General features: G+C 39.6%; 2 protein-coding genes across 2 annotated transcripts; both read right to left on the bottom strand.

The window, feature by feature from the left end:
* Positions 1-5: 5 nt before the first annotated feature.
* LOC101470228 (WAP four-disulfide core domain 2) lies at positions 6-27,960 on the bottom strand. Its single transcript, XM_076878377.1, has 17 exons — positions 27,248-27,960; positions 17,746-17,883; positions 16,905-17,036; positions 16,611-16,748; positions 16,275-16,412; positions 16,157-16,173; positions 6,622-6,820; positions 5,793-5,906; positions 5,479-5,616; positions 5,148-5,261; positions 4,309-4,422; positions 3,995-4,132; positions 2,730-2,843; positions 2,416-2,553; positions 1,737-1,850; positions 490-627; positions 6-387 (listed from the first exon to the last, which is right to left on the bottom strand). Exons 1-17 carry the CDS (start codon positions 27,396-27,398, stop codon positions 365-367), a joined length of 2,058 nt encoding a protein of 685 aa, XP_076734492.1. The 5' UTR covers positions 27,399-27,960; the 3' UTR covers positions 6-364.
* On the bottom strand, positions 24,782-27,039 carry wfdc2 (WAP four-disulfide core domain 2). The gene is made up of 5 exons (XM_076878105.1): positions 26,755-27,039; positions 25,937-26,068; positions 25,643-25,780; positions 25,164-25,301; positions 24,782-25,062 (listed from the first exon to the last, which is right to left on the bottom strand). The coding sequence occupies exons 1-5, from the start codon at positions 26,906-26,908 to the stop codon at positions 25,046-25,048; spliced, it is 579 nt and encodes a 192-aa protein (XP_076734220.1). The 5' UTR covers positions 26,909-27,039; the 3' UTR covers positions 24,782-25,045.
* Positions 27,961-27,997: the final 37 nt, after the last annotated feature.

Genomic DNA, 27,997 nt, shown 5'->3' on the forward strand with positions numbered 1-27,997 from the left:
AGGAAATCACTTGTTTTGAAGTAGATTTAAGTAAAAGCAGCAGGTCTGGAGCCACACTCCCTGTTCTCTGAATTGAGGTGTTTTTTTCAGTCCCGTTGTCACAGACGCATATAATCAAGTGCCTAGCCACGCAGTCTGCCTTTACAAAAACATTTGTCATCATCAGAAAAAGAAAGTCTTAATAATATTACAGAAAGAAAAAAAGTATTGCATTAAAGAGAAGGCCACAGTAAATTTGTAAAGATGTTTAATGTAGATTGACTTGGTACTTTCTAATCAGCGGGGCTCATTGCACGCATGACCGCAGGATGTCCTGCAGCACTTCTGCTCTCCTGGACACTGACCAGCACACATGGAGGTGGTTTCAGGCAGGGGGCAGCAGCCAGCCTTCACAGATACACCAAACCCAAAAATATGATTAGTTACAAAATACCGTTAACCACTTGGTGAATTATTTAAAGGGTCTTGGCTGCTTTGTGCATCTATTACCTTTGTAGGGAGCCATGCACTCATGTCCGCATCCATTGGAGCAACACTTCTCAAAAAAGGGACAATCTCTGTCATTAAAGCAAGATTCAAGGCAACGTCCGTGGCCCAAGTGTCTGTGAGGACACACTCCTGGCTTTACTGAAATGAAAGAGAAATGAGTATAGACCAAGAACTCCAGAGAGTGTGGTGGGTTGTCCCTCTGAAAGATATCCTTTGACCTTATTGAACCCTGAATTGCAGTAAATTAATAAAAATCTCTTCTAAGAGTTTCTGGAAATTGTGAAACATTTGATTGTGTTTTAGGCTGTGGCCACCCTGTTTCTCTGAAGGATGCTTACTGCACTTCCTTCTTCTCGACTAAGGTATGACTCTCATGGAGATCCAGTTGATTAATCTCTCATTTCAAGTTAGATTCCACCCAACGTGTACACTCCAGTTCCCAAATATCAGGCAAAACTTATACAGTCTCACACAAAATGACAGCAGTAAGTCTCTGGTCTGCAGTACACAAAGAAACACATGGTCATAAAGAAGACTAACAAGCTTTTTTTTAAAGTTCTCACTCTTTCATGTTTCATACAATCTCAAGGAAATGTGTATGAAATTAAACATTTTCTATTTTTTGTGCACAATTGTTAGAGACAGCCTTTTCTGACTTCTACCTATTGTAGATGACATGATAACAGATAACCTGTAGATCAGCGGTCCCCAACCCCTGGGCCACAGACTGGTACAGGCCCGTGAGTCGTTTGGTTCCGGGCTGCGAGAGTTGAAGCTCGGGTGTGAAATTTATAGTTTTTTTAGGGTTTCGTTATTTTTTATCGTTTTTATCATTAAATCGGTTTCCCTGGCTCTTTTCCAGTGTGTTATGAATAAATTTTCTTTTTTGGGTACTGGTACTTGTTTTATTTTGTTGTATTTATCCGCAGCACCTTAAAGGCTGGTCCGTGAAAATACTGTCAGACATAAACCGGTCCGTGGGGCAAAAAAGGTTGGGGGCCGCTGCTTTAGATAACTGCCACTTTGTTCGTATCTCACCTATGTCTGGTACCATGCACTCATGTCCGCATCCATTGTAGCAACACTTCAGAATAAAGGGACAGTTTCTGTCATCAAAGCAAGATCTAGCACAATTTGTATGTGCAAACTTTATTTTTAAACTACTTGTCATTTTATTAACTGAGAAGATTTAACCAAATATTTAATCCACACCCTTTTCAGAAGACATTAAACATAGTGACACGTACTGGGAGCAGGAGGGACGCAGACTTCTTCACCATCATAGACACAGCATATGTGGCCTCTAGGACAGTCCTCATACCCCTTACGTGACAGAGCAAGATTAAGATGGCGTGAACATTCTGGGGTTGAAAGAAGCAGAAAAGCAAAAAAGGACATGGATGAGCTGTGAGGAATAAGAGTTGTGATGCTTTGCAGTCGCCAAATTGGCTGTTTGACAAAATCAAACATGCACATTTCAGAAAGGATCCGTAAGCAGGCAGATTATAAATTGAGCACATCTGAGCCCCCCCCCCCCCAAAAAAAAAACCAAAACAAAAAACTTGCCTGTTAATTTGCAGTAAGTTCTAGCAGAACAAACAAAAAACTGACAAAGTCGATCAGTGTTTGTCCACGTTCATCTTTTGCTCAAAGGAATGTGCTCCTGTGCGGTTGGTTTTTGTTCTTCAGTACCCAACTTACCCCCAATCAAAAAAAAGGAGATTAACACAAGTTTTCACCTTCTCAAATTTCGTGCAGTCCCAAGTATACATATATTAAATTATTAATCTTAGTATATATATTTTCCTATATTTAATTATGTCTGCACAAATTAATGGTCAGTGACAGCCTCTTTGCAACTTGCAACATGATATGTGTTGCAGCAGTTGATATCCTGTGGATAACTGTCACTTTGTTCAATCTCACCTGACAATGGAGCCATGCACTCATGTCCACATCCGTTGGAGCAGCACTTCTCATTATTAGGACAGTCTCTGTCATTAGAGCAAATTTCAGCACAATGTCCAAAGTCTAAGCGCCGACGAGGACACACTCCTGGCTTTGCTGGAAGGAAAGAGAAATTAGTGCAGACAAAGAACTCTAATCAGAAAGTGCAGTAAATGTGGATTTTACTGGAATTTATTTAATTTTTAGACTCTCTCTCATTCTACTGACTGAGAAGACTCAATGAAAAATTTACCACACCCTCTTAAGAAGAAATTAAACATTGTGACACGTACTGGAAACAGGAGGGACACAGACTTCTTCACCATCGTAGACACAGCATATGTGGTCTCTAGGACAGTCCTCATACCCCTTATGTGACAGAGCAAGATTAAGATGGCGTGGACATTCTGGGTTTGAAAGAAGCAGAAAAGCAAAAAAGGACATGGATGAGCTGTGAGGAATAAGAGTTGTGATGCTTTGCAGTCGCCAAATTGGCTGTTTGACAAAATCAAACATGCACATTTCAGAAAGGATCCGTAAGCAGGCAGATTATAAATTGAGCACATCTGAGCCCCCCCCCCCCCCCCCCCCCCAAAAAAAAAAAAAAAACTTGACTGTTAATTTGCAGTAAGTTCTAGCAGAACAAACAAAAAACTGACAAAGTCGATCAGTGTTTGTCCACGTTCATCTTTTGCTCAAAGGAATGTGCTCCTGTGTGCAAAAATACTGTCTGTGTACTAGTGCACAACCACAGGCTGAGAAGGCCAGTTAGTGGATGCCAGGTCTTTGTGCTCACAGATTTGCAGTCTCTCTGATAACATGTCAATTAAGACACACTTTCATTTTCAACCATGCTCCAATAGTGGCGTGTATGGTACATAGCTTGTGTTTAATATTAGTAATGAAACCAGACAACTGAAAAATGTTATAATGAGCAGCAGTGTTTGTGTTTGATCTCACTTTCCTTTCACTTTACTTTAGTGCTGTGTTTCATTTTTGTGGTCAAAGATTGCATGCTGTTATATTGTCTGCATGCATTGACCCTGCCAGTCACTATCACAGTATTTTGTTGTGCAGCAGCTATTCCTGAAGTGCAGCAAATTCCTCTCTCCTCTTCCTCTTCTGTTTTTCTTGAATTCTGTTTCACGGAATGATGCTATTGGACCTCTTTCTTCCTGCTAAGGAATGAGTTTCCTGGAGAAGTCTAGTTTAAATTCATATTACCACCCCACATTTACACTCTAATTCCCATATATCAGACAAGACTTGTGCAGTCTGATACTGCATCATTACAAGAGTCTTAATGGTTTTTGTTGTTCAGTACCCAACTTACCCCCAAGCAAAAAAAGGAGATTAACACAAGTTTTCACCTTCTCAAATTTCGTGCAGTCCCAAGTATACATATATTAAATTATTAATCTTAGTATATATATTTTCCTATATTTAATTATGTCTGCACAAATTAATGGTCAGTGACAGCCTTTTTGCAACTTGCAACGTGATATGTGTTGCAGCAGTTGATATCCTGTGGATAACTGTCATGTTGTTTATATCTCACCTATGACAGGAGCCATGCACTCATGTCCACATCCGTTGGAGCAGCACTTCTCATTATTGGGGCAGTCTCTGTCATTAGAGCAAATTTCAGCACAATGTCCAAAGTCTAAGCGCCGACGAGGACACACTCCTGGCTTTGCTGGAAGGAAAGAGAAATTAGTGCAGACAAAGAACTCTAATCAGAAAGTGCAGTAAATGTGGATTTTACTGGAATTTATTTAATTTTTAGACTCTCTCTCATTCTACTGACTGAGAAGACTCAATGAAAAATTTACCACACCCTATTAAGAAGAAATTAAACATTGTGACACATACTGGAAACAGGAGGGACACAGACTTCTTCACCATCATAGACACAGCATATGTGGTCTTTAGGACAGTCCTCATACCCCTTACGTGACAGAGCAAGATTAAGATGGCGTGGACATTCTGGGTTTGAAAGAAGCAGAAAAGCAAAAAAGGACATGGATGAGCTGTGAGGAATAAGAGTTGTGATGCTTTGCAGTCGCCAAATTGGCTGTTTGACAAAATCAAACATGCACATTTCAGAAAGGATCCGTAAGCAGGCAGATTATAAATTGAGCACATCTGAGCCCCCCCCCCAAAGAAAATTTGCCTGTTAATTTGCAGTAAGTTCTAGCAGAACAAACAAAAAACTGACAAAGTCGATCAGTGTTTGTCCACGTTCATCTTTTGCTCAAAGGAATGTGCTCCTGTGTGCAAAAATACTGTCTGTGTACTAGTGCACAACCACAGGCTGAGAAGGCCAGTTAGTGGATGCCGGGTCTTTGTGCTCACAGATTTGCAGTCTCTCTAATAACATGTCATTTAAGACACACTTTCATTTTCAACCATGCTCCAATAGTGGCGTGTATGGTACATAGCTTGTGTTTAATATTAGTAATGAAACCAGACAACTGAAAAATGTTATAATGAGCAGTCCATGTCCAAAGTCTAAGCGCCGGCGAGGACACACTCCTGGCTTTGCTGGAAGGAAAGAGAAATTAGTGCAGACAAAGAACTCTAACCAGAGAGGGTGGTAAATGTGGATTTAACTTGAAGAAATTTTATTATCTGTCATTTTATTAACTGAGAAGGTTTAACCAAAGATTTGCCACACACACCAAGAAGAAATTAAACATTGTGACACGTACTGGGAGCAGGAGGGACGCAGACTTCTTCACCATCACAGATACAGCATATGTGGCCTCTAGGACAGCCATTACACCCCTTACGTGACAGAGCAAGATTAAGATGGCTTGGGCATTCTGGTTTTGGAGGAAGCAGTAAAGTAGAAAAGGACATGGATGAGCTGTGGTAAATGAAGTCAGTCTTATAAAGCCGTCTGATTGCCAGTTTGGCTGTTTAACAAAACAAAACAAACATGCACATTTTAGAAAGAAACCGTGAGCAGTAGATCATAAGCTGAACAAATCTGAGTCAAAAGAAACTTGGTTGTTAAAATGTCACTTTGTTCAATCTCACCTGACAATGGAGCCATGCACTCATGTCCACATCCGTTGGAGCAGCACTTCTCATTATTGGGGCAGTCTCTGTCTTTAGAGCAAGATTTAGTACAACGCCTGTTGTGCAAGCGCCGGCGAGGACACACTCCTGGCTTTGCTGGAAGGAAAGAGAAATTAGTGCAGACAAAGAACTCTAATCAGAAAGTGCAGTAAATGTGGATTTTACTGGAATTTATTTGATTTTTAGACTCTCTCTCATTCTACTGACTGAGAAGACTCAATGAAAAATTTACCACACCCTCTTAAGAAGAAATTAAACATTGTGACACATACTGGAAACAGGAGGGACACAGACTTCTTCACCATCGTAGACACAGCATATGTGGTCTCTAGGACAGTCCTCATACCCCTTACGTGACAGAGCAAGATTAAGATGGCGTGGACATTCTGGGTTTGAAAGAAGCAGAAAAGCAAAAAAGGACATGGATGAGCTGTGAGGAATAAGAGTTGTGATGCTTTGCAGTCGCCAAATTGGCTGTTTGACAAAATCAAACATGCACATTTCAGAAAGGATCCGTAAGCAGGCAGTGTTTGTGTTTGATCTCACTTTCCTTTCACTTTACTTTAGTGCTGTGTTTCATTTTTGTGGTCAAAGATTGCATGCTGTTATATTGTCTGCATGCATTGACCCTGCCAGTCACTATCACAGTATTTTGTTGTGCAGCAGCTATTCCTGAAGTGCAGCAAATTCCTCTCTCCTCTTCCTCTTCTGTTTTTCTTGAATTCTGTTTCACGGAATGAGGGTGGTAAATGTGGATTTAACTTGAAGAAACTTTTTTATCTCTCATTTTATAAACTGAGAATGTTTGACCAAAAATTTACTCCACACCCTCTCTCAAGAAGTCTGTCTCTAGGACAGTGCTCACACCCCTTACATGACTGATCAAGCTTAAGATGGCGTGGGCATTCTGGTTTTAGAAGAAGCAGTGAAGCAGAAAAGGATATGAATGAGGTGTGGTAATTGGGCCAAAAGTTATGATGCTGTGTGGTCCCCAAACAGACCATATAAGTAACTAACAAACATGCACATTTCAGAAAGAATTGTTAAGAAGACAGTTATGAGCTGAACACGTCTAAGTAAAAAAGAAAAACCCAAACTCACCTGTGAAAATGCCACCAGTTTTCACTGTGGAAAAAACAGTGCCAAAGTGCACCAATGCACAAAGTGCTACAATCAATACACAAACTGTAGAACAGCCTTTGTCCATGTTCACCTCTTGCTCAAAAGAATGTGCACAACCACTGACTGAGTGGCCAGTTGAATGATGCTGGATCGTTGTGCTTGTAGTCTTATATTCTCTCTGATAAGGTGTCATATCAGAAACATTTTGTTTTTTACGTTCCTTGTTGCTGAAATGATAATATGAATCTTGTGTTTGCATCTTAGTAAAACATCTACACAGTATTTAATATCTTCTTCATATAGCAAGACAACAACGACATGCTCATGAAGAACATTAAGAAGATTTTTCCCACAATTGACTTTCTTATATTGCTATATCTTGTTGGTACCTACGATTTATAAAAGTATCAAATGAATCACATATTTCTCCTTGTTCTCTCATATATAATTGTTACTATCTTGTTCAGTCCCCTGCTTCCTTGTGTACACTGTGTCCTTGTTTATTTTTTGATTGTTCCTGTTCTTCAGATGAAGCTATGAAGTTATCTAAATCACATTTAACAACGAGTATTTATTGTACGCATATCCATTATTTCTGATACCAGAATTTTGTTCAGTCTCACCTAATGTATATGACATTATTGTTTTGTAGGATAACAAATTAATATTTTGACTCTAAACAAATCCATATACCTGCATTTGAATTTTTTTTTTCATTTCTTGTCTGTTTAGCCTTTCTACCAAGTTCCAGACAGGCTTTTTGCAAATTTGTCACTTTTTTCTTCTTTTATCTGTTGTAGATGATACCAACGAAACATCACTATGTCATATCTGTGACAGTAGGAACAGTGAGAAATTCGTGAGATTGTCTGCACAATTACAATTTGTTTCTGCATGAGCTGACACACAGCTTAGTGTGTGTTAGATTTCAGATCTTCAGATAAGTCTCACTGAGCTCCTTCTGCCTGAGTATGAGATTGGGTCCCCTGACTCTGATAAAATGGCGCCAGCACACAAAATTTACTGCTGTCTCGTGATGTAACACCCAACATGTTTTTATTGCATTTGTAGATCAATTGTAAAAAGTATTCCAAACTAATTAGAAGTAAGGAAATAGCTCTAATGAAAAGCCATCATGAGACAAAATGAATACATTAAGTAAGTCAGTAAAATTGTATTTATATAGCACCTTTCAAGATAAATATCACAAATGATTCAGAAAAAATTTCGAAAACATAAAAACAAAAAGTAGTCTCTTTAAATTTTTGGCCTTGTATGCTGTGGCATCAGCAGGCCCTGAACACGTCCTGGATGGCCGGCCTCTGCCTCAGTTGGCTGTGGGCGTTCCGTCCAGGGCCTCCTTATTCCCTTTGCTGGGAAACCCAGCATTTCTCCAACTGCTCCATATGATAATTATGTGAATAACAAAATATTCGCATAATTGGCGATCGTGGCTCAAAGAGTTGGCAGTTCGTCTTGTAACCGGAAGGTTGCTGGTTCGAGCCCCGGCTCAGACAGTCTCGGTCGTTGTGTCCTTGGGCAAGACACTTCACCTGCCGCCTACTGGTGATGGCCAGAGGGGCCGATGGCGCGATATGGCAGCCCCGCTTTTGTCAGCCTGCCCCAGGGCAGCTGTGGCTACAACTGTAGCTTGCCTTCACCAGTGTGTGAATGTGAGAGTGAATGAATAGTGGCATTGTAAAGCGCTTTGGGTGCCTTGAAAAGCGCTATATAAATCCAATCCATTATTATAGGTTGCTACGTGTTTCAAAATGGATCAGACCAAGTGGTATGGGCAACTCATGGCTGGGCCTAGAACCAGCTCAAAGCATCAAAGCTGCTTAAAAGCCATAAACACCTTTCTGACAACCATATGGGAATTTTTTTTAAAAAGTCTTCACTTATCCCATGTGAACTAACACCTGTTTGAAACAATCCAGATATTTGACAGGAAAAAAAACATACATAATTTTCAGTCATGGCACAAGAAAAAAATGATCTAGAGTGCATTCAGATCAGGGATCAGTTTGTCTCGTTTACAGTGGACAGGACCATTCATGTGGCTTTGCTTGCTGTGCTGTGTCCTGCTCTTTCTTTATTCTTTCCACATCTGCTCAGTTGTTCCTTCAGCCCCTTGGCTCTTCACTATTTTCCTGTGCTCCCTCTTTCTTTCTTTTTTAACAAAATTAATCTGTAGTCCTTACCGTCTCATGACGAGAGTTGGCAAAAGTACAGACATCCTGTACTGAAGTAGAATTACAGATACTATTGTTAAAAAATACTCCAGTAAAAGTTGAAGTACTGATTCAGCTTCTTCACTCAAGTAAAAGTGAAAAAGTACCAGCTGTGAAATGCACTCAAAACAAGAAAGTAAAAGTAGCTCTTTGAAGAACCTTTCTACCACCCATTTTTATGGCATGCCGACAGAACCTTGCTCTACATTAATGTAATGATGAAATAATATTATTTTATGGGAATACAAACTTTATGTTAGTCTGTATTTTAATTCTAAAGAATGCACTCAGCTTGAATCAGTAAAGTAAGACATTAGCAAAGAAGAAAAAAATAGCTCTATTTTCTTTTGGCTACCACGTAGAGGGTGCCTTTACCTGTAAACAGGAAAATGAGTAGGGAAGAGGTTAAACTGGGATTCAGTAGGTGGAGGAATCAGTTGTAGTGGCTCAGTTCACAATAACTTCTATTGAGAGCTCCAGTTAATTTTCTTAGTGTACGGGCTGTAATCAGCTGGCCTACTGAGGTTCACTCCTCTTTGTGGATTTACACACCTTAATTTAACAGATGTTTCATGAGTTGTCCTGGCTGATTTCAATCCTCTAGACTGCTGTCTTTATATTAGACACTATAAAGTTGGTATGAAGGTGCAATTTGGTGAATAAATCTCAGCATCATCAACTTAACTTCAGATTCACCTCTAGGCAAGGCAAGGCAAGGCAAGTTTATTTATATAGCACAATTCAACAACAAGGTAATTCAAAGTGCTTTACAGAGACATTAAAAAACAAAAACAACAAAAGCATGATTTAAAATTGATTAAAAAAAACAGTAGATAAAATCAGAACAATAGATAAAATCAGTAGTTAAAATATAAGTTTTGAAATTTAAGCTTAAAAGTGTGGATTTGGTGCTTTATTCAAACGCAGCTGAGAATAGGTGAGTCTTCAACCTGGATTTAAACAAAATGAGTGTTTCAGCTGATCTGAGGCTTTCTGGGAGTTTGTTCCAGATATATGGAGCATAAAAGCTGAATGCAGCTTCTCCGTGTCTGGTTCTGACTCTGGGAACTGATAAAAGACCGGATCCAGATGACCTGAGGGATCTGGAAGGTTCATACTGGGTCAGGAGGTCACTGTTGTATTTTGGTCCTAAACCATTCAGAGCTTTATAGACCAGCATCAGAACTTTAAAGTCTATCCTCTGACGGACAGGTAGGTCCTGTTGAGACATCAGATCTTTTATCCTTGAAATATTCTTGAAGGGGTAGTAAGCTGATTTTGTTATTGTCTTAATGTGTTTTTCTAAGTTTAGGTCTGCATCCATCACTACACCCAAATTTCTCGCCTGGTTTGTGGTTTTTAGGTGTATAGATTGAAGTTCTCTGGTGATCTGTAATCGTTTTTCTTTGGCACCAAAGACTATTACTTCAGTTTTGTTTTTGTTTAGCTGGAGAAAATTGTGGCACAACCAGTCATTAATTTCCTCAATGCATTTACCAAGAGCCTGTACAGGGCCTCGGTCTCCTGGTGACATTGTGATATATATTTTTGTGTCATCTGCATAGCTATGATAGTTTATTTTGTTGTTCTTTATAATCTGTGCCAGTGGGAGCATGTAAATGTTAAACAGAGGGGGTCCCAAGATGGAACCTTGGGGAACTCCACATGTGATGCTTGTCTGCTCAGATGTGAAGTTACCTATTGATACAAAGTATTTCCTGTTTTCTAAGTATGTTTTGAACCAGTTTAGTACAGTTCCTGAAAGACCTGTCCAGTTCTCCAGTCGTTTGAGTAATATGTTGTGGTCAACTGTATCAAATGCTGCACTGAGATCCAGTAAAACTAAGACTGACATTTTTCCACTGTCTGTATTCAGACATATGTCATTAAACACTTTGGTCAGAGCGGTTTCAGTGCTGTGGTTCTGTCTAAAACCTGACTCGAAGGCATCATAGCAGTTATTCTGTTTTAAGAAGTAACTGAGCTGCTGAGAAACTGCTTTTTCAATGATCTTACTTAAAAATGGGAGATTTGAGATCAGCCTGTAGTTGTTCATTTGTGTCTTGTCAAGATTGTCCTTTTTCAGTATAGGTTTAATTACAGCAGTTTTTAGTGGTTCTGGAAACACACCTGATATTAAAGAAAAGTTGACGATCTGTAACAGGTCTGACTCCAAAGTCTTTGAGACCTTTTTGAAAAAACGTGTTGGCAGGACATCTAAACAGCAAGAGGAGTTCAGTTGACCTAAGATGTCCTCCAGGTCTTTGCTGTTAATAGGGTGAAACTGTTTCATGGTGTTTAAACAGTTTTTCGGTGGACACGGTACATATCCTGAATATGCTGTTGATGTACCAATTGCTTGTCTAATCTTTTGGATTTTGTCTGTGAAGAATTTGGCGAAGTCATTGCAGGCCATGTCAAATGAAGTTCAGCTGTCACTGACACAGGAGGGTTTGTTAGCCTGTCAACTGTAGAAAAAAAGACCCGAGCATTATGACTGTTTTTGGTGATGATGTCAGAGAAGTAGGACCTCCTTGCACTCCTCAGTTGTAAATTATAATTGCGAAGTTTCTCTTTATAGATTGACATCTATAAAGAGAAACTTCACAATTATAACTGGAATGAACCTGGAGGAGGATAAGCAGAAGCGAATGGATGGATGGATGAACCTGGAGGTTTGTTTTTCTCCATCTGTGCTCAGCTTTCCTACAATCTCTTTTTTCATTTTTCACCAGTGTGGAGTTTCTCCAGGGAGACTTTTTCCTTCCAGAGATAACCTTCACCTTAATGGGAGCAATAGTGTCCATTACATTTAACATTTTAGCATTGAAGCTATTGACGAGCTCATTGACTGAACCTCTGGACAGGCCAGGTGTTAAGGGGAAGACATGGTTAAATATCTCACTACTGTATTCAGTTATACACCGTTTTGTGATTACTGTTGTTGATATATTTGTGTGGGCTGAAATTTTACTTTCAAAGAAAACACAGTAATGATCAGACAGGCCCACATCAGACACAGTAACCTTCGAAATGCTCAGGCCCTTGGAGATCAGTAGGTCAAGAGTGTGTCCTCTATTATGTGTGGCCTCTGTTACATGCTGAGTCAGCCCAAAGTTGCCCAGAATGTTACTCAGGTCTTTAGTCCCTTTGTCCTGAGGGTTGTCCACATGGATGTTAAAATCCCCAACAATAATTACACAGTCAACACAGATCACAGACAGCAGTTCACTGAGATCATTAAAAAAGGCTGTGCCGTATTTGCGAGGCTGGGCAATGTAACTTCGATTGCTCTGTTGAAGGCGGGGCTCGATGGCGAACCTTTGGTTGCTCTGGTGGGGGGTTCATGGGGGACAAAAAGGGATTGGGCTGGGGGGTAGATCTGAGCCCAGCATTGACCCGCTCCATCATCTCCTCAGTGAATTTCAGGTGTGGCGAGGAGGTCGAAAGGGAGCGGGAGGAGGCTGATGGCCTGTCAGGGGTTTGGGGGACTAGGGAAGGTCATGGTCCCTGGTCCTGGTTGTTGGTGTTGTTGAGAGAGTTGGAGGCAAATAGGGACCCCTCTGATGTCTCTCCTTTCTGAAGCTCATCCCAGGTGGGGGCAGATGAGGCTCCTCCTCAAGGTTTCTGCTGGGCTTTGTCTGTTCTTGGAGTACTGTTTGTTCCTCTTTATGAGATAATTCCTTGTTTATCTCAGCCTTGGCACCAAGCACAGATGGATGACGTATGGAATAAAACAAGTTGGAGGTGAACAGTTTCACCCCTGACTTGTTAAAATTAAATCCATTTGCTTTAAACAGATGCCTGCATTCCCAAAAAATATTAAAATTGTTGATAAAATGCACTGAGTGGTCAGTACATGCTGATATAAGCCATTTATTCAGTGCAAACAACCTGCCGAATCGCTCGTCTCCTCCTCTGACGAGCGGTACAGGTCTGATAGGTTTGTAGCTTAAACCTATTCGCTGGAACGTTCAAGACAATTTACTACACAGCAAAAGCAAGACACGAGTAGGCAAAGTTCTTTTGAATTAATTGATTATGATAAAGATATATTTTGTGGTAACTACCTCTGCCTGGCGTTCTTTTCATTTCAACCCGGATCCAACTGTTACTGTCCCCCACCCTCTTCGCCTGGCTTTCCTGTGGGGACGTAACAAAGCAGATATAACCTCTCTCCTGACCTTAAGTTGTGTTTGCATGCCAGAGTGATCTGGGAGGCACACAGAGTCTCCACAGACTACTAAGGCTCAAACCTCTACCAACATGACATTGATTATAAAACTCTAAGCATAAATGACAATCAACAATATAAACCTGACAAGGTCCACTGATGAATACAGCTGCATTCAGAGAGTTTACTGTATTTAATAATCCAGTAAAGTCCGGTTTCAGAACCTCCGTCTGTTGTTTGGACACATTGTTTGACCCTGTATGCAGAACAATGTTTGTCACAGTTGGATATTCATCTGCAATTTGAAGAATTCTCTCCTTCAGGTTGTTGACCATATCCTTAGGAAAGCAGAGGACTTTAGTGTTCTTACCGCACATCCTTTGTACATCCTTTACGGCAGAGTCACCCACAATCAGAGTTTCAGGCCTAGCCTTTAGCTTTCCCTGTGGCCTTTTACTTTTCAACAGATTTTCAGACCTTACTTCGCTACTTTTAGATGGATGGTTGTCCGATATAGATCCAGGGTCCTTTGATAGTGGAGCAAATCTGTTCTGCAGTTTCACATTCAGTTGTTTTGGAGGTTTGTTGTTAACCTTCCTATTCACGGTTGTCCAGTCCTGTTTCCTCCCGTATACAGGGGTAGAAGAGCTTCTGTCTCGTAGGAAGTGAAGGCCAGTCGGTTTCAGAGATTTCAGCTCGCTGTGCCCTGCCTGTGATACGTCCTCCCCCTTCCAGGAGACATGATTTATGTCTTGGTTTTGCACCAAGACAGTCCAAGGGGGGATTATTGCTTGAGGATTTTTTATAATGCACAGAGTCTACTTTCTTGGTCATGTTATCTGTGCTCCTTAGCTGTGTACTAGCTTGCTCATCGCCATTGTTTTGAATCAAAAGCAAGGTTGTTTCATCTCCACACAGTCCATTTACCTCCACGTTTACTTCTAAGCGATGAATTTTTGTCTCCAGTACTGCAATCTTCTGCAGGAGGCTGTGGTAGTCATCTGTGTAGAGGGAAGGCATCTTGTTGCTAGTTAGCCTAGCGGTTAGCACCTTTCCAGGCTATTGAGGCTGTTCGGTGACCAGACGCTGTAATCAGGCTTTAGCTGTGTGTAGGCCACAGACACACGGAGCGCTGAAGATACGGTAACTATAAAAATGTTGCTGTTTCTGTTAAGAACGCTTTAGTCCTAATGATCTATAAGTGTCCAGAAGCTATCGCAGGTAAGCTCATATGGAAAAAAGGGAAAAAATAAGCATAAAAATCGATAAAAAACAATAAAAGAAGCAAAGCATTTAAAGAGCAACGAGAGGAAATGTCCACACTCACAAAAGGGGGGTCACACATATCAACTATATCTAGTTGATATAACCGAACTATGGCTTTAAACCTGTGACATTACAGCAAACTAACTTGTTTATCTTGCGCTAAATAGCGGAATATCAGTCTTTAACTAATATACTTAGTCTACCTCAATTTGTTTTGCATTTTTCACAATATGGCTAAGGAGCTTGGAAAGAAAAGCGTCTGGACTTCTTTAAGTTGCTTGAAGATGTTACACCTCTCATCAGGTGAGTGGGTGTTAAGGCGTCTGGGAGGTGATCTTAAAACTGTATTGGCGTCTGACAGTTGGTGTCGTAAACCACCGCCTCTGTTCAAAGATGGTCGCTCACAGTGGACATAAATGGCTTCTTTCACTCCTCTTTCAAACCATCTTTCTTCTCTGTCCCAAATGTGAACACTGGTGTCCTCGAAGGAGTGGCCTTTGTCCTTTAGATGTAGATGGACAGCTGAGTCTTGAGGTGGCTCTTCTATGTTGTGACATGCGTTTATGAAGTGGCTGTTTGGTCTCTCCAATGTAGAGGTCTAGGCATTTCTCACTACACTGTACAGCATATACTACATTGTTAAGATTGTGTTTAGGAGTTTTGTGTTTGGGATGAACCAGTTTTTGTCTGAGTGTGTTGCTGGGTCTGAAGTAAACTGTGATGTCGTGCTTGGAGAAGACTCTCCTGAGTTTTTCTGATAAAACGGTTACATAGGGGATGACAATGTTGTTGCGTTTGTCTTTCTTATCCTCCCTAGTTGGTCTCTGATCTTCTTTTCTGTGCATCTTTGCTTACTTGATGAAAGCCCAATTAGGATAATCACATGTTTTAAGAGCTTCCTTTACATGTGTGTATTTCTTCTTTTTCCCTTCAGGCTTAGAGGGAACTTTTTCTTACATTTCAAAGCAGGAAATCACTTGTTTTCCAAGCGATTCTAGTGATTGTAGATAAATGGGGAAGCCCTCTACCATTTTTTGCACTAATTTTAGTTACACTTTTTAAGGTAAATACAATTACTTGAGTGTCATAAAGTGTTGCATTTGATTTGTTGACTCATTACATTAGTGACGTGTCAATTTTAAGCACACAGGTACACTATGTTGATGAAAGTATGGGGCCACACTTTCTTTCTGAATTCAGGGGTTTTCAGTCCAGTTATTGCAGGTGCATAAAATTAAGCACCTAGTCATGCAGTCTGCTTTTACAAAGATTTGTGAAAGAATGAATGCTTTTAAAATCCAGTTTGAGACACAAGTGAGAAACAGAATGTTTTGATAATCCATCTGGATAATTTTGTGCTCTGACAATAAGCACTTTCCATTCTTGCTACAGTTCAACAGGTGAGGGGCAATTTTTATTGGTATATATATAAAGAAGAAACACACGAGGCATCATGCTATAACTATGTAATTAGAAATGGAACAGATATACTATTCATAGTGAAACACAGTTTCTTCAATATTTTCACACTGAAGTAAGCTCACATGTTGTAAATAAGAGAACAAGAATAAAATGCCAACACACCGTTTTTTATTTGTAAGACAAATATGTCAGTTTGAAAAAAATCAGAGAGACATGATTATCATCAGAAACAGGAAGTGCTTATCGCACTTTGGATTCATTTGCAGAGATGGTCACAGTAAGTTTAATGATGTTTTTTTATAGATTGGCAGCAGAGCTCACTGCAGGTGTAATCACAGGTTGTCCTGCAGCACGTCTGATGTCCTGGACCCTGACCATCACGATAGTAGTACTCGGTACACATGTGGAGGCCTCAGACAAGGTACAGATCCCAGTCTTTACAGACACACCAAAGTCAAGAATAGGCTTAGTTACACAATTCCTTAAACCACTTGAAAAGTGTTTAGGGAGTGTTTGGTACTTTGTTCATATCTCACCCGTGTAAGGCGCCATGCACTGATGACCACATCCACTGAAGCAGCACTTCTCATTATCGGGGCAGTCACTATCATTAGAGCAAAATTCGCCACACATTATGTTATCGAAGCGTCTGTGAGGACACACTCCTGGTTTCACTGAAAAGAATAAGAAAACATTAAAGAAAAACTCTCCCTCTAGATGTGATCTCATTAGATAACCCATGTGTGACATGAATGCATGGCACCATACATAGGTACCATGCATTCGTGAAATTTCGTGAAATGCATGGGTCCCTTTTTTCACGAGGGTCGCACATGGGTTAAGTGTGCAAGAATACTTTGCTCATCTCTCACCTATGTATGGTGCCATGCATTCATGTCCACATCTGGTAGAGCAGCACTTCTCATTACCGGGACAGTCACTGTCATTGGAGCAAAGTTCACCACACAGTCCAACAGTCAGGTGCGTGCGAGGACATTCTCCTGGCTTTGCTGATAGGAAAAATAAATTAGTACAAACAAAGAACTCCAACTAGAGAGTGCAGTAAATGTAGCCTAAATGTTATTTTTAAACTACTTCTTATATTTTAAAAAGATTTAATTAAATACACAGCCTCTTAAGAAGAAATCAAACATTGTGAGACGTACTGAGAACAGGAGGGACGCAGACTTCATCACCATTATAGACGCAGCATGTGTGGTCTCTAGGACAGTCATTACACCCCTTACGTGACAGAGCAAGATTAAGATGCGGTGGACATTCTGGTTTGGGAGGAGGCACTAAAGCAGAAAAGGACATAGATCAGCTGTGGTAAAGTGGTAAATGAGATAAGAGTTCTGATGCTGTGTGATTGCCAGTTTGGCTGTTTAATGAAACAAACCAAACATGCACATTTTAGTAATAAACAGTAAGCAGCAGATTATAAACTGAACATGTCTGAGGCAAAATAAACTTGCTTGTTAAAATATCTTCAAGTTAATTGCAAATATGTCTTTAAACGCTTAATTAGCTCTAGCCGTCTTTTCACTCATCCTCTTTCCCTGTCGTCTCAATGACATTTCTGTCTATTGACTCAAGATTTAATTTTCTTTTTCACCCTATCTGACTTCAAATTCGTGTCTTTCTGTTTTGCTCTGATTGTCACAGTGCTGGACCTCCATCTCATACTTTTTGTCCTATGTGCGTACACACACACACACACACACACACACACACACACACACACACACACACACACACACGCACACACACACACACATATATGTATGTATATACAACGTACATATTTAAAACTGACCTCTTGACCTCTCAAGTTTCATGAAGTTGCAAGTAAATGTTTTTTTATAGTTCAATTAAATAAGTCAGGTAGAGACATCCTTTGCAATCATTCTTTGTCTCTTCTTTCTATTGTAGATGATATAATAAACGAAATATCTTGCAGATAATTTTCACTTTGGAGTGATCTTTGCTACTTTGTTTATCTCTCACCTCCAACAGGAGCCATGCACTCATTTCCACATCCATTGGGGCAGCACTTCTCGTTATCGGGACAGTCACTGTCATTAGAGCAAGATTCAACACACAGTCCAACAGTCAGGTGCGTGCGAGGACATTCTCCTGGCTTTGCTGATAGGAAAAATAAATTAGTACAAACAAAGAACTCCAACTAGAGAGTGCAGTAAATGTAGCCTAAATATTATTTTTAAACTACTTCTTATATTTTAAAATTTTAAAAAGATTTAATTAAATACACAGCCTCTTAAGAAGAAATCAAACATTGTGAGACGTACTGAGAACAGGAGGGACGCAGACTTCATCACCATTATAGACGCAGCATGTGTGGTCTCTAGGACAGTCATTACACCCCTTACGTGACAGAGCAAGATTAAGATGCGGTGGACATTCTGGTTTGGGAGGAGGCACTAAAGCAGAAAAGGACATAGATCAGCTGTGGTAAAGTGGTAAATGAGATAAGAGTTCTGATGCTGTGTGATTGCCAGTTTGGCTGTTTAATGAAACAAACCAAACATGCTCACCTCCGACAGGAGCCATGCACTCATTTCCACATCCATTGGGGCAGCACTTCTCGTTATTGGGACAGTCATAGTCATGAGAGCAAGATTCAATGAATTCTTCACAAAGTCCAAAGTTCCAGCGTTTGCGAGGACACACTCCTGGCTTTGCTGAAAGAAATGAGAAATCAAAAGTGACCAAGAACTCTAACCAGAGTGTGCGTTAGGTTGTCCCTCTGAAAAATCTTATTGAACCCTGCAGCAAATCAATCAAAATGTCTTGAGGTCGCCGGACACTGGTACCACAACCACCACCAGTAGGCAACAGGTGAAGTGTCTTGCCCAAGTACACAACGACCAAGACTGTCCGAGCTGGGGCTTGAACCGGCAACCATCAGATCACAGGACAAACTGCCAACTCTTGAGCCACAGTAGCCCGAGGCAGTGAGGCAAAAAAGGATATGGATCAGCTGTGGTAAATCAGGTGACAGCTGAGGTGACAAACATGCACATTTCAGAAAGAAACAATACTCAAAAGAAACTCACTTATTAAAACGTCAGGTTCAGGTTCCACCCTAGAAAAAGCCGTGCCAAAGTGCACCAATGCACAAAGTGCTGCAATCAATATACAAACTGTAGACGAGCTTTTGTCCATGTTCACCTCTTTTTTTTTTTTTAAAAAAGACTGTCCGCAACCACTGACTGAGCAGCCAGTTAAAGGATGATGGATCACTGTGCTTGTGGTCTTATATTCTGTCTGATAAGGTTTCATATCACACACATTTAGTTTTTTTATGTTCCTTGTTGCTCAAATGATGATACAAATTTTGTGTTTACATCTTAGTCAAACCACTAGGCAGTTTTCATTATCTTTATTATCCAGCATGACAACAACCACATAGTCATGGAGAAATTAACACCACTTTATCCCAATGTTAACTTTATTTTTATACTGTTGAACCTTGTTGGTAACCAAGATTTTTAAAAGTTCTTAGAAAGAGAACTGGACAACACAATCACAATATCTTTTGTTTCTTTATGTGCTTTGTATCCTTGTTTATTTTATTTTTATTTTTTCTGTTCCTGTGGTTCAGATAGGACCAGAATGTGCCTTTAGAAAAGGAGGAGTCAACTCACTATGACATTCATATAACAAAATTATCCTTAGCTGTAAAGTGTTCTTTATCGTCTTTTTATTGTTGTTTTTTCTCCTTGTTCTTCCTCAGGGTTGTATAGATATCCCTCGTTTTTGTTCACCTCTTACTAGAATTCCATTCAGTCTCTAATAGTCTAAGTGATTTTGCTGTTTTTTTAGGATAACAAATTAATGCACTATATTTGATCACATTACCATCAATGCGTTTTAAGTTTTTTTTTCTTTCATTTCTTGCACAAACTTTTCTTCTTCTATCTGTTGTTGATGATTCGTCTGTTTCTATGAGACATCAGAAACATCACTGCGTGAGGTCCATTCACCATGAGAGACGTGATAGGGACAACTTAGTGAGATAATATGAGTCTGCACAACTGTATTTTCCTTCTGCATGAGCATGAGGTGATACACAGTTTAGTCTGTATTAGATTTCAGATCACTCTGCTGGGAGACTGGACGGCCAGACTATCTGATTCGGTCCCCTGATTGTGATAAGGTGGTGCCAGCACACATAATCTACTGTACTCTGTCAGGATGTACAGTACCAGCCCAAAACACAATATGTTTGTACTACATGTAAGGTTTGAGTGTTTAAGCAGTTCTTTTATGGCATAAGAAATAGTCCAAAGTGATCAAAAGTGGGGAAACATTCCTAACAAAAACAAGTAAATGTACTTATGATGAGACAAATGAACACTTATAAATAATACTTTAAGTAATGTGGTGTTCACTAGTATAAAAGGCAGAGGTCAGGTCCATCGTCAGAAAAGCAGAACACTGTCTCTCATCACTTCACTGAGAAGAGCTGTTTCACTGAAATGAGCTCAATGACACAACAGACATTTTCACAAACGCTGTATTTGTGTAAAACAGCTGTACGCTGCACAGCTGTAACCTTTTCTAAACTCTTAAAAGTAAATGGTATTGTTTAAGGTTAGCTAAATGGTTTTTTGTTTGTTTGTTGTTTGTTTGTTTTTTGTTCTTTTTAAGTGAGTGGATATATAAGATTCTTAAAACAAGCAGATTCTAGTGGATCCTTGATTATATTGAGCACACAGAGTCAGAGTGAAACACATTTTTGAGCAAAGGTGCAGGTCAAATTTTGTGAGAACAGAAGGATGCTTTCATCCAGTCAGCTAACACTGAAAACTCAGGTAACCAAACAGGTAAAAAGCTGGAGTACAACAACGATAAACAAACAACAAGAAGGCTTTTACAGCCTAATTTGAAAGAACTGTTAAAGCTGGTTAAGAAGGAGTTCATAATCCAAGGTTGCTGAATAATACCTCAGGATTACCTCTGCTCTTTGAAGCCAGGTTTGAAAAAAATAGGCGTCCCTCACATGTATTACTGAAATGTTGAAAAAAACTGTCATGGTTCTGGGTCAGTTCTGACCCAGCATTTTGAGTTCTCATGTTTTGGTTTGATTTTGTATTTTTGGTTATTGTCTTGATCTATTGTCAGGTGATGATGATGATATTTAGTATGTTCCAGCTTATTCTGGGTTAGGTTTAATTCTGCCCGTGTAAAGTCCATGTTTCTTAGTCTGCGTCTTTGTTTATTGGTTCCTGTTTTATTTTGAAAGATTATGTCTTATGTCAGTGTGTCCAGCTTCGCTCCCCCTGTCTCGTTAGCCCTAACCTCTCCCAGCTGTGTCTCTCTCCTGTTTCCCATTCCCTGATTACTCCCCTGTGTATATTAGCCCTGTGTTTGCCTTTGCTCAGTGTCGTGTTGTACTCTCAGATTGTGCCTGTGTGTTTCTGTTCTCAGTATTCATTGTTCAGTTCGCGTTTTGTTTTCTGCCAGCAAGAAAGCTGAGGTTTTTGAGTTGTATTCAGCCTCCGAGTCCTGCATTTGGATCCTCACCTCCGCCTGCCCGCACACAGAGCCCTGACAAAAACAAAACAAAAGTTCCTTTAAAGGATGGAGATGGATGTGTAAACGAGTTGATCTCCACAAGAGATCAACTTTTCAAAGAACACTTTAAACAGCGAGTACTGGCATTTATCCAGGGATGAAAGTTTAAAAACGGGCGCAAACGTTGACTTAAAAGGAAAGACTCATAACAAACTGTTATTAGTCAGGGAGGACAATACAACACAGCGCAGTAAAAAGGATCCTTATCCCTCATGTTAAAAAACATTGGCCAAAATGCATTAAAAAATTAACCATATTTTTAAATTCTTAAGATCAAAGGACCAAGTAGCAAGATTTTTTTTTTTATAATTTCTTAAAACTTATGTTCTTTAGCGACTGTACATTTTTTTAATAACTAATGCTTTTGATAAAAATTAATGCTTTAAGCTGATAACCTGTATTTAAGAAAAGGAACAGTCTTCTGTAATGAAACAATTTAAGACAGGTCTACCAAGCAATCGGTTTTGTTCCCCCTAAACGATGAAAAAATCATTCAAGAATGCATTATGAGAGGTATTATGTTAAGATGAGAAACAGAGTCAAATATTTACATCCAGTTTCAGTAAGGAGTTCTCATAAACATTACACACACAGGCAGTCCAGGAGAGCACAGGCTTGAGCCCTAATGAGCTTGTGTTCAGACATAGTGCGCATGGACCCTTGGCTGCATTAAAGGATAATGGGGTTGATTCAGAACCACTTAAAACCTTGGCTGTCATTGTGAATGGATTTAGACGCCAATTGTTTGTAGTTGGTTTTATGTCAAAAGGCACAGACTGGAATGAAGAGTGTGAATGATTGTGGCACAAAACATCGTCAGTTTAATCCTGGGGATCAAGTTGTGGTGCCGTCTCCAATTGTGGGATCTCCACTTCAGGCCTGATATACAGACCTTCATATGGTCAGAGAAGCTTTCTGATCTGAACTATTTAGTTTCAACATCAAAATGGACAAAGTCAGTTCAGCTTTGTCTTATTAACAAACTCAAACTGTATCATATAAGTGACATCCACATCTGCTCAGTTGTTCCTTCAACCCCTGGCACTTCACTATTTTCCTGTGCTCCTTCTTTCTTTCTTTTTTTATTTTTAAATTCATCTGTAGTCCTTACCATCTCATGACCAGAGTTGGCAAAAGTACAGATATTCTGTACTTAAGTAGAATTACAGATGCTATTGTTAAAAAAAAACTACTAAAAAAAAACGACTCTAGTAAAAGTTGAAGTACCGATTAAGCTTCTTCACTCAAGTAAAAGTGAAAAAAGTACCAGCTGTCAAATGGACATGCCACATATCCTGGTGATTAATACATGAACAGAATTGCCTTTCATGCATTATTTTTCAGGCTCAAATTGGTTTGTTGTTTAAAGACAGGAAATGATAACTCCCGTCAAATGCATCAAACCAAAAGTAAAAAGCATGTTTTGAAAATGTAAGGAGAAAAGGCAAAAAATTGTCAGGAAAGAACTAAATTCAAATTCAAATTTCAAATTCAAATTTTATTTGTGACGTACACAGTCATACACAGTACGATATGCAGTGAAATGCTTAGACAACTGCTTGTGACCTAAAGAAAAAGAAAAGGAAAAGGAAAAGGCTATGAATAAGATAGGAAATAAATATGTAAAATTAAAAGGGGTAAATTTAACTAGGAAGGAATAAAATATAAAAAATTAAGGTTAAAAATGAAATAACTGTACAACACAAATTAGAATGAAGGGTAAATTTAACTGGGAAAGAATAAGATAAATATATAAATTAAAGTTGAAAATAAAATAACTGTACAACAAAATACACAATACACAGTATAGAACTATATAAGAATGTATGAAGAAATATAAATATGTATATATATATACACAATAACAGCAGCTGTACAACTGGTAATGAAGAATATAGTGACCAGTGTTGTGCAATCCACATTATGTCTTGTGCAGTGCAAATGTGCTTAAAGTGATTTAAGTGATGAAGTGAAAACAATGTCCAGAATGTCCAGTGTGTGTGTAAGAACTATATGTGTGGGTCAGTACTGTGTGGTGGTGTGATTGAGAGACCGTATCGCCTGCGGGAAGAAGCTCCTCCTCAGTCTCTCTGTGTTGGTCTTCAGGGAGCGGAATCGCTTTCCTGACCTCAACAGAGAGAACAGTCTGTTGTTGGGATGGCTGAGGTCCTTCACGATCTTCCTGGCCTTGGTCCAGCACCGCCTGCTGTAGATTGAGTGCAGGTCAGGGAGCTCGGAGCGGATGGTGCGCTCAGCTGACCGCACAACCCTCTGTAGAGCTCGTCTGTCCTGCATGGTGCTGTTCCCGAACCAGGTTAAGATGTTTCCCGTCAGGATGCTCTCTATGGTGCACGAGTAAAAGTTCCTGAGCACCTTGGAGGGCAGTTGGAAGTCTCTCAAGCGTCTGAGGTGGTAGAGACGCTGACGGCCCTTTTTCACCACGGTGTTGATGTGACAGGACCATGACAGGTCCTGCGTGATGTGAACTCTGAGGTATTTGAAGCTGTCCACTCTCTCCACTGGGCACTCGTTGATGACGGGGGTCTGGTAGTTCCTCTCCTGCTTAGCGCTGAAGTCCACTATCAGCTCCTTTGTTTTACTGACGTTTACTACTCGAATAAAGTACAGATACAGTCATGTCCTCATGTCAAATCTATAATCCAAGTTTTAACAGTGCTTTAGTTTTCACATAGTCAGGTTACACTTTCAAAAACCGTCCCTGGGTCGGGGGTTTAATGGTGATTCGTGGAGCAGGCTTGCTGTGTTCCAGTGGTTTGGAGAGGCATCTGGTCACCACCACTTCAAAGAACTTTTCTCTTTTTCTTACATTTCAAAGCAGGAAATCACTTGTTTTCCAAGTGATTCTAGTGATTGTAGATAAAAGGGGAAGCCCTTTACCATTTTTTGCACTAATTTTAGTTACACTTTTTAAGGTAAATACAATTACTTGAGTGTCATAAAGTGTTGCATTTGATTTGTTGACTCATTACATTAGTGACGTGTCAATTTTAAGCACTTTCAAGCAGGTACACTATGTTGATGAAAGTATGGGGCCACTTTCTTTCTGAATTAAGGGGTTTTCAGTCCAGTTATTGCAGGTGCATAAAATTAAGCACCTAGTCATGCAGTCTGCTTTTACAAAGATTTGTGAAAGAATGAATGCTTTTAAAATCCAGTTTGAGACACAAGTGAGAAACAGAATGTTTTGATAATCCATCTGGATAATTTTGTGCTCTGACAATAAGCACTTTCCGTTCTTGCTACATTTCAACAGGTGAGGGGCAATTTTTATTGGTATATATATAAAGAAGAAACACACGAGGCATCATGCTATAACTATGTAATTAGAAATGGAACAGATATACTATTCATAGTGAAACACAGTTTCTTCAATATTTTCACACTGAAGTAAGCTCGCATGTTGTAAATAAGAGAACAAGAATAAAATGCCAACACACCGTTTTTTATTTGTAAGACAAATATGTCAGTTTGAAAAAAATCAGAGAGACATGATTATCATCAGAAACAGGAAGTGCTTATCGCACTTTGGATTCATTTGCAGAGATGGTCACAGTAAGTTTAATGATGTTTTTTTATAGATTGGCAGCAGAGCTCACTGCAGGTGATCACAGGTTGTCCTGCAGCACGTCTGATGTCCTGGACCCTGACCATCACGATAGTAGTACTCGGCACACATGTGGAGGCCTCAGACAAGGTACCAGTCTTTACAGACACACCAAAGTCAAGAATAAGCTTAGTTACACAATTCCTTAAACCACTTGAAAAGTGTTTAGGGAGTGTTTGGTACTTTGTTCATATCTCACCCGTGTAAGGTGCCATGCACTGATGACCACATCCACTGAAGCAGCACTTCTCATTATTGGGGCAGTCACTATCATTAGAGCAAAATTCGCCACACATTATGTTATCGAAGCGTCTGTGAGGACACACTCCTGGTTTCACTGAAAAGAATAAGAAAACATTAAAGAAAAACTCTCCCTCTAGATATGATCTCATTAGATTACTAAACCCTCAAATGAATTAATGACCATGAGGGTGTTTGCAGTACCGAAACAACCAGGTCATCATGAAGAAATGTAACACAACTTTCCTGGAAATAAACCACCTCTTGCCCTCTCAAGTTCCACGCAGTCCCAAGCAAATGTATATCAAATTATTTATTTTTTCATTTTTTTCTCAGTTTGATTCATTAACCCATGTGTGACCCTCGTAAAAAAAGGGACCCGTTTGGGTCTTAACCCACATGGGTTAAGTGTGCAAGATTACTTTGCTCATCTCTCACCTATGTATGGTGCCATGCATTTACGTCCACATCTGGTAGAGCAGCACTTCTGTTTACCGGGACAGTCGCTGTCATTGGAGCAAAATTCAACGCACAGTCCAACAGTCAGGTGCCTGCGAGGACACACTCCTGGCTTTGCTGATAGGAAAAATAAATTAGTACAAACAAAGAACTCCAACTAGAGAGTGCAGTAAATGTAGCCCAAATATTATTTTTAAAATACTTCTTATATTTTAAAAAGATTTAATTAAATACACAGCCTCTTAAGAAGAAATCAAACATTGTGAGACGTACTGAGAACAGGAGGGACGCAGACTTCATCACCATTATAGACGCAGCATGTGTGGTCTATAGGACAGTCATTACACCCCTTACGTGACAGAGCAAGATTAAGATGCGGTGGACATTCTGGTTTGGGAGGAGGCACTAAAGCAGAAAAGGACATAGATCAGCTGTGGTAAAGTGGTAAATGAGATAAGAGTTCTGATGCTGTGTGATTGCCAGTTTGGCTGTTTAATAAAACAAACCAAACATGCACATTTTAGTAATAAACAGTAAACAGCAGATTATAAACTGAACATGTCTGAGGCAAAATAAACTTGCTTGTTAAAATATCTTCAAGTTAATTGCAAATATGTCTTTAAACGCTTAATTAGCTCCAGCCGTCTTTTCACTCATCCTCTTTCCCTGTCGTCTCAATGACATTTCTGTCTATTGACTCAAGATTTAATTTTCTTTTTCACCCTATCTGACTTCAAATTCGTGTCTTTCTGTTTTGCTCTGATTGTCACAGTGCTGGACCTCCATCTCATACTTTTTGTCCTATGTGCGTACACACACACACACACACACACACACACACACACACACACACGCACACATATATGTATGTATATACAACGTACATATTTAAAACTGACCTCTTGACCTGTCAAGTTTCATGAAGTTGCAAGTAAATGTTTTTTTTATAGTTCAATTAAATAAGTCAGGTAGAGACATCCTTTGCAATCACTCTTTTTCTCTTCTTTCTATTGTAGATGATATAATAAACGAAATATCATGCAGATAATTTTCACTTTGGAGTGATCTTTGCTACTTTGTTCATCTCTCACCTCCAACAGGAGCCATGCACTCACGTCCACATCCATTGGGGCAGCACTTCTCGTTATCGGGACAGTCATAGTCATGAGAGCAAGATTCAACACACAGTCCAAAGTCCCAGCGTTTTAAAAAAAAACGGGTCCCTTTTTTCATGAGGTCACACATGGGTTAAGTGTGCAAGAATACTTTGCTCATCTCTCACCTATGTATGGTGCCATGCAATTACGTCCACATTTGGTAGAGCAGCACTTCTGTTTACCGGGACAGTCACTGTCATTGGAGCAAAGTTTACCACACAGTCCAACAGTCAGGTGCGTGCGAGGACACACTCCTGGCTTTGCTGATAGGAAAAATAAATTAGTACAAACAAAGAACTCCAACTAGAGAGTGCAGTAAATGTAGCCTAAATGTTATTTTTAAACTACTTCTTATATTTTAAAATTTTAAAAAGATTTAATTAAATACACAGCCTCTTAAGAAGAAATCAAACATTGTGAGACGTACTGAGAACAGGAGGGACGCAGACTTCATAACCATTATAGACGCAGCATGTGTGGTCTCTAGGACAGTCATTACACCCCTTACGTGACAGAGCAAGATTAAGATGCGGTGGACATTCTGGTTTGGGAGGAGGCACTAAAGCAGAAAAGGACATAGATCAGCTGTGGTAAAGTGGTAAATGAGATAAGAGTTCTGATGCTGTGTGATTGCCAGTTTGGCTGTTTAATGAAACAAACCAAACATGCACATTTTAGTAATAAACAGTAAGCAGCAGATTATAAACTGAACATGTCTGAGGCAAAATAAACTTGCTTGTTAAAATATCTTCAAGTTAATTGCAAATATGTCTTTAAACGCTTAATTAGCTCCAGCCGTCTTTTCACTCATCCTCTTTCCCTGTCGTCTCAATGACATTTCTGTCTATTGACTCAAGATTTAATTTTCTTTTTCACCCTATCTGACTTCAAATTCGTGTCTTTCTGTTTTGCTCTGATTGTCACAGTGCTGGACCTCCATCTCATACTTTTTGTCCTATGTGCGTACACACACACACACACACACACACACACACACACACACGTATGTATATACAACGTACATATTTAAAACTGACCTCTTGACCTCTCAAGTTTCATGAAGTTGCAAGTAAATGTTTTTTTATAGTTCAATTAAATAAGTCAGGTAGAGACATCCTTTGCAATCACTCTTTTTCTCTTCTTTCTATTGTAGATGATATAATAAATGAAATATCTT

Source organism: Maylandia zebra, linkage group LG20 (genome assembly GCF_041146795.1).
Source record: "Maylandia zebra isolate NMK-2024a linkage group LG20, Mzebra_GT3a, whole genome shotgun sequence".
Taxonomy (NCBI): domain Eukaryota; kingdom Metazoa; phylum Chordata; class Actinopteri; order Cichliformes; family Cichlidae; genus Maylandia; species Maylandia zebra.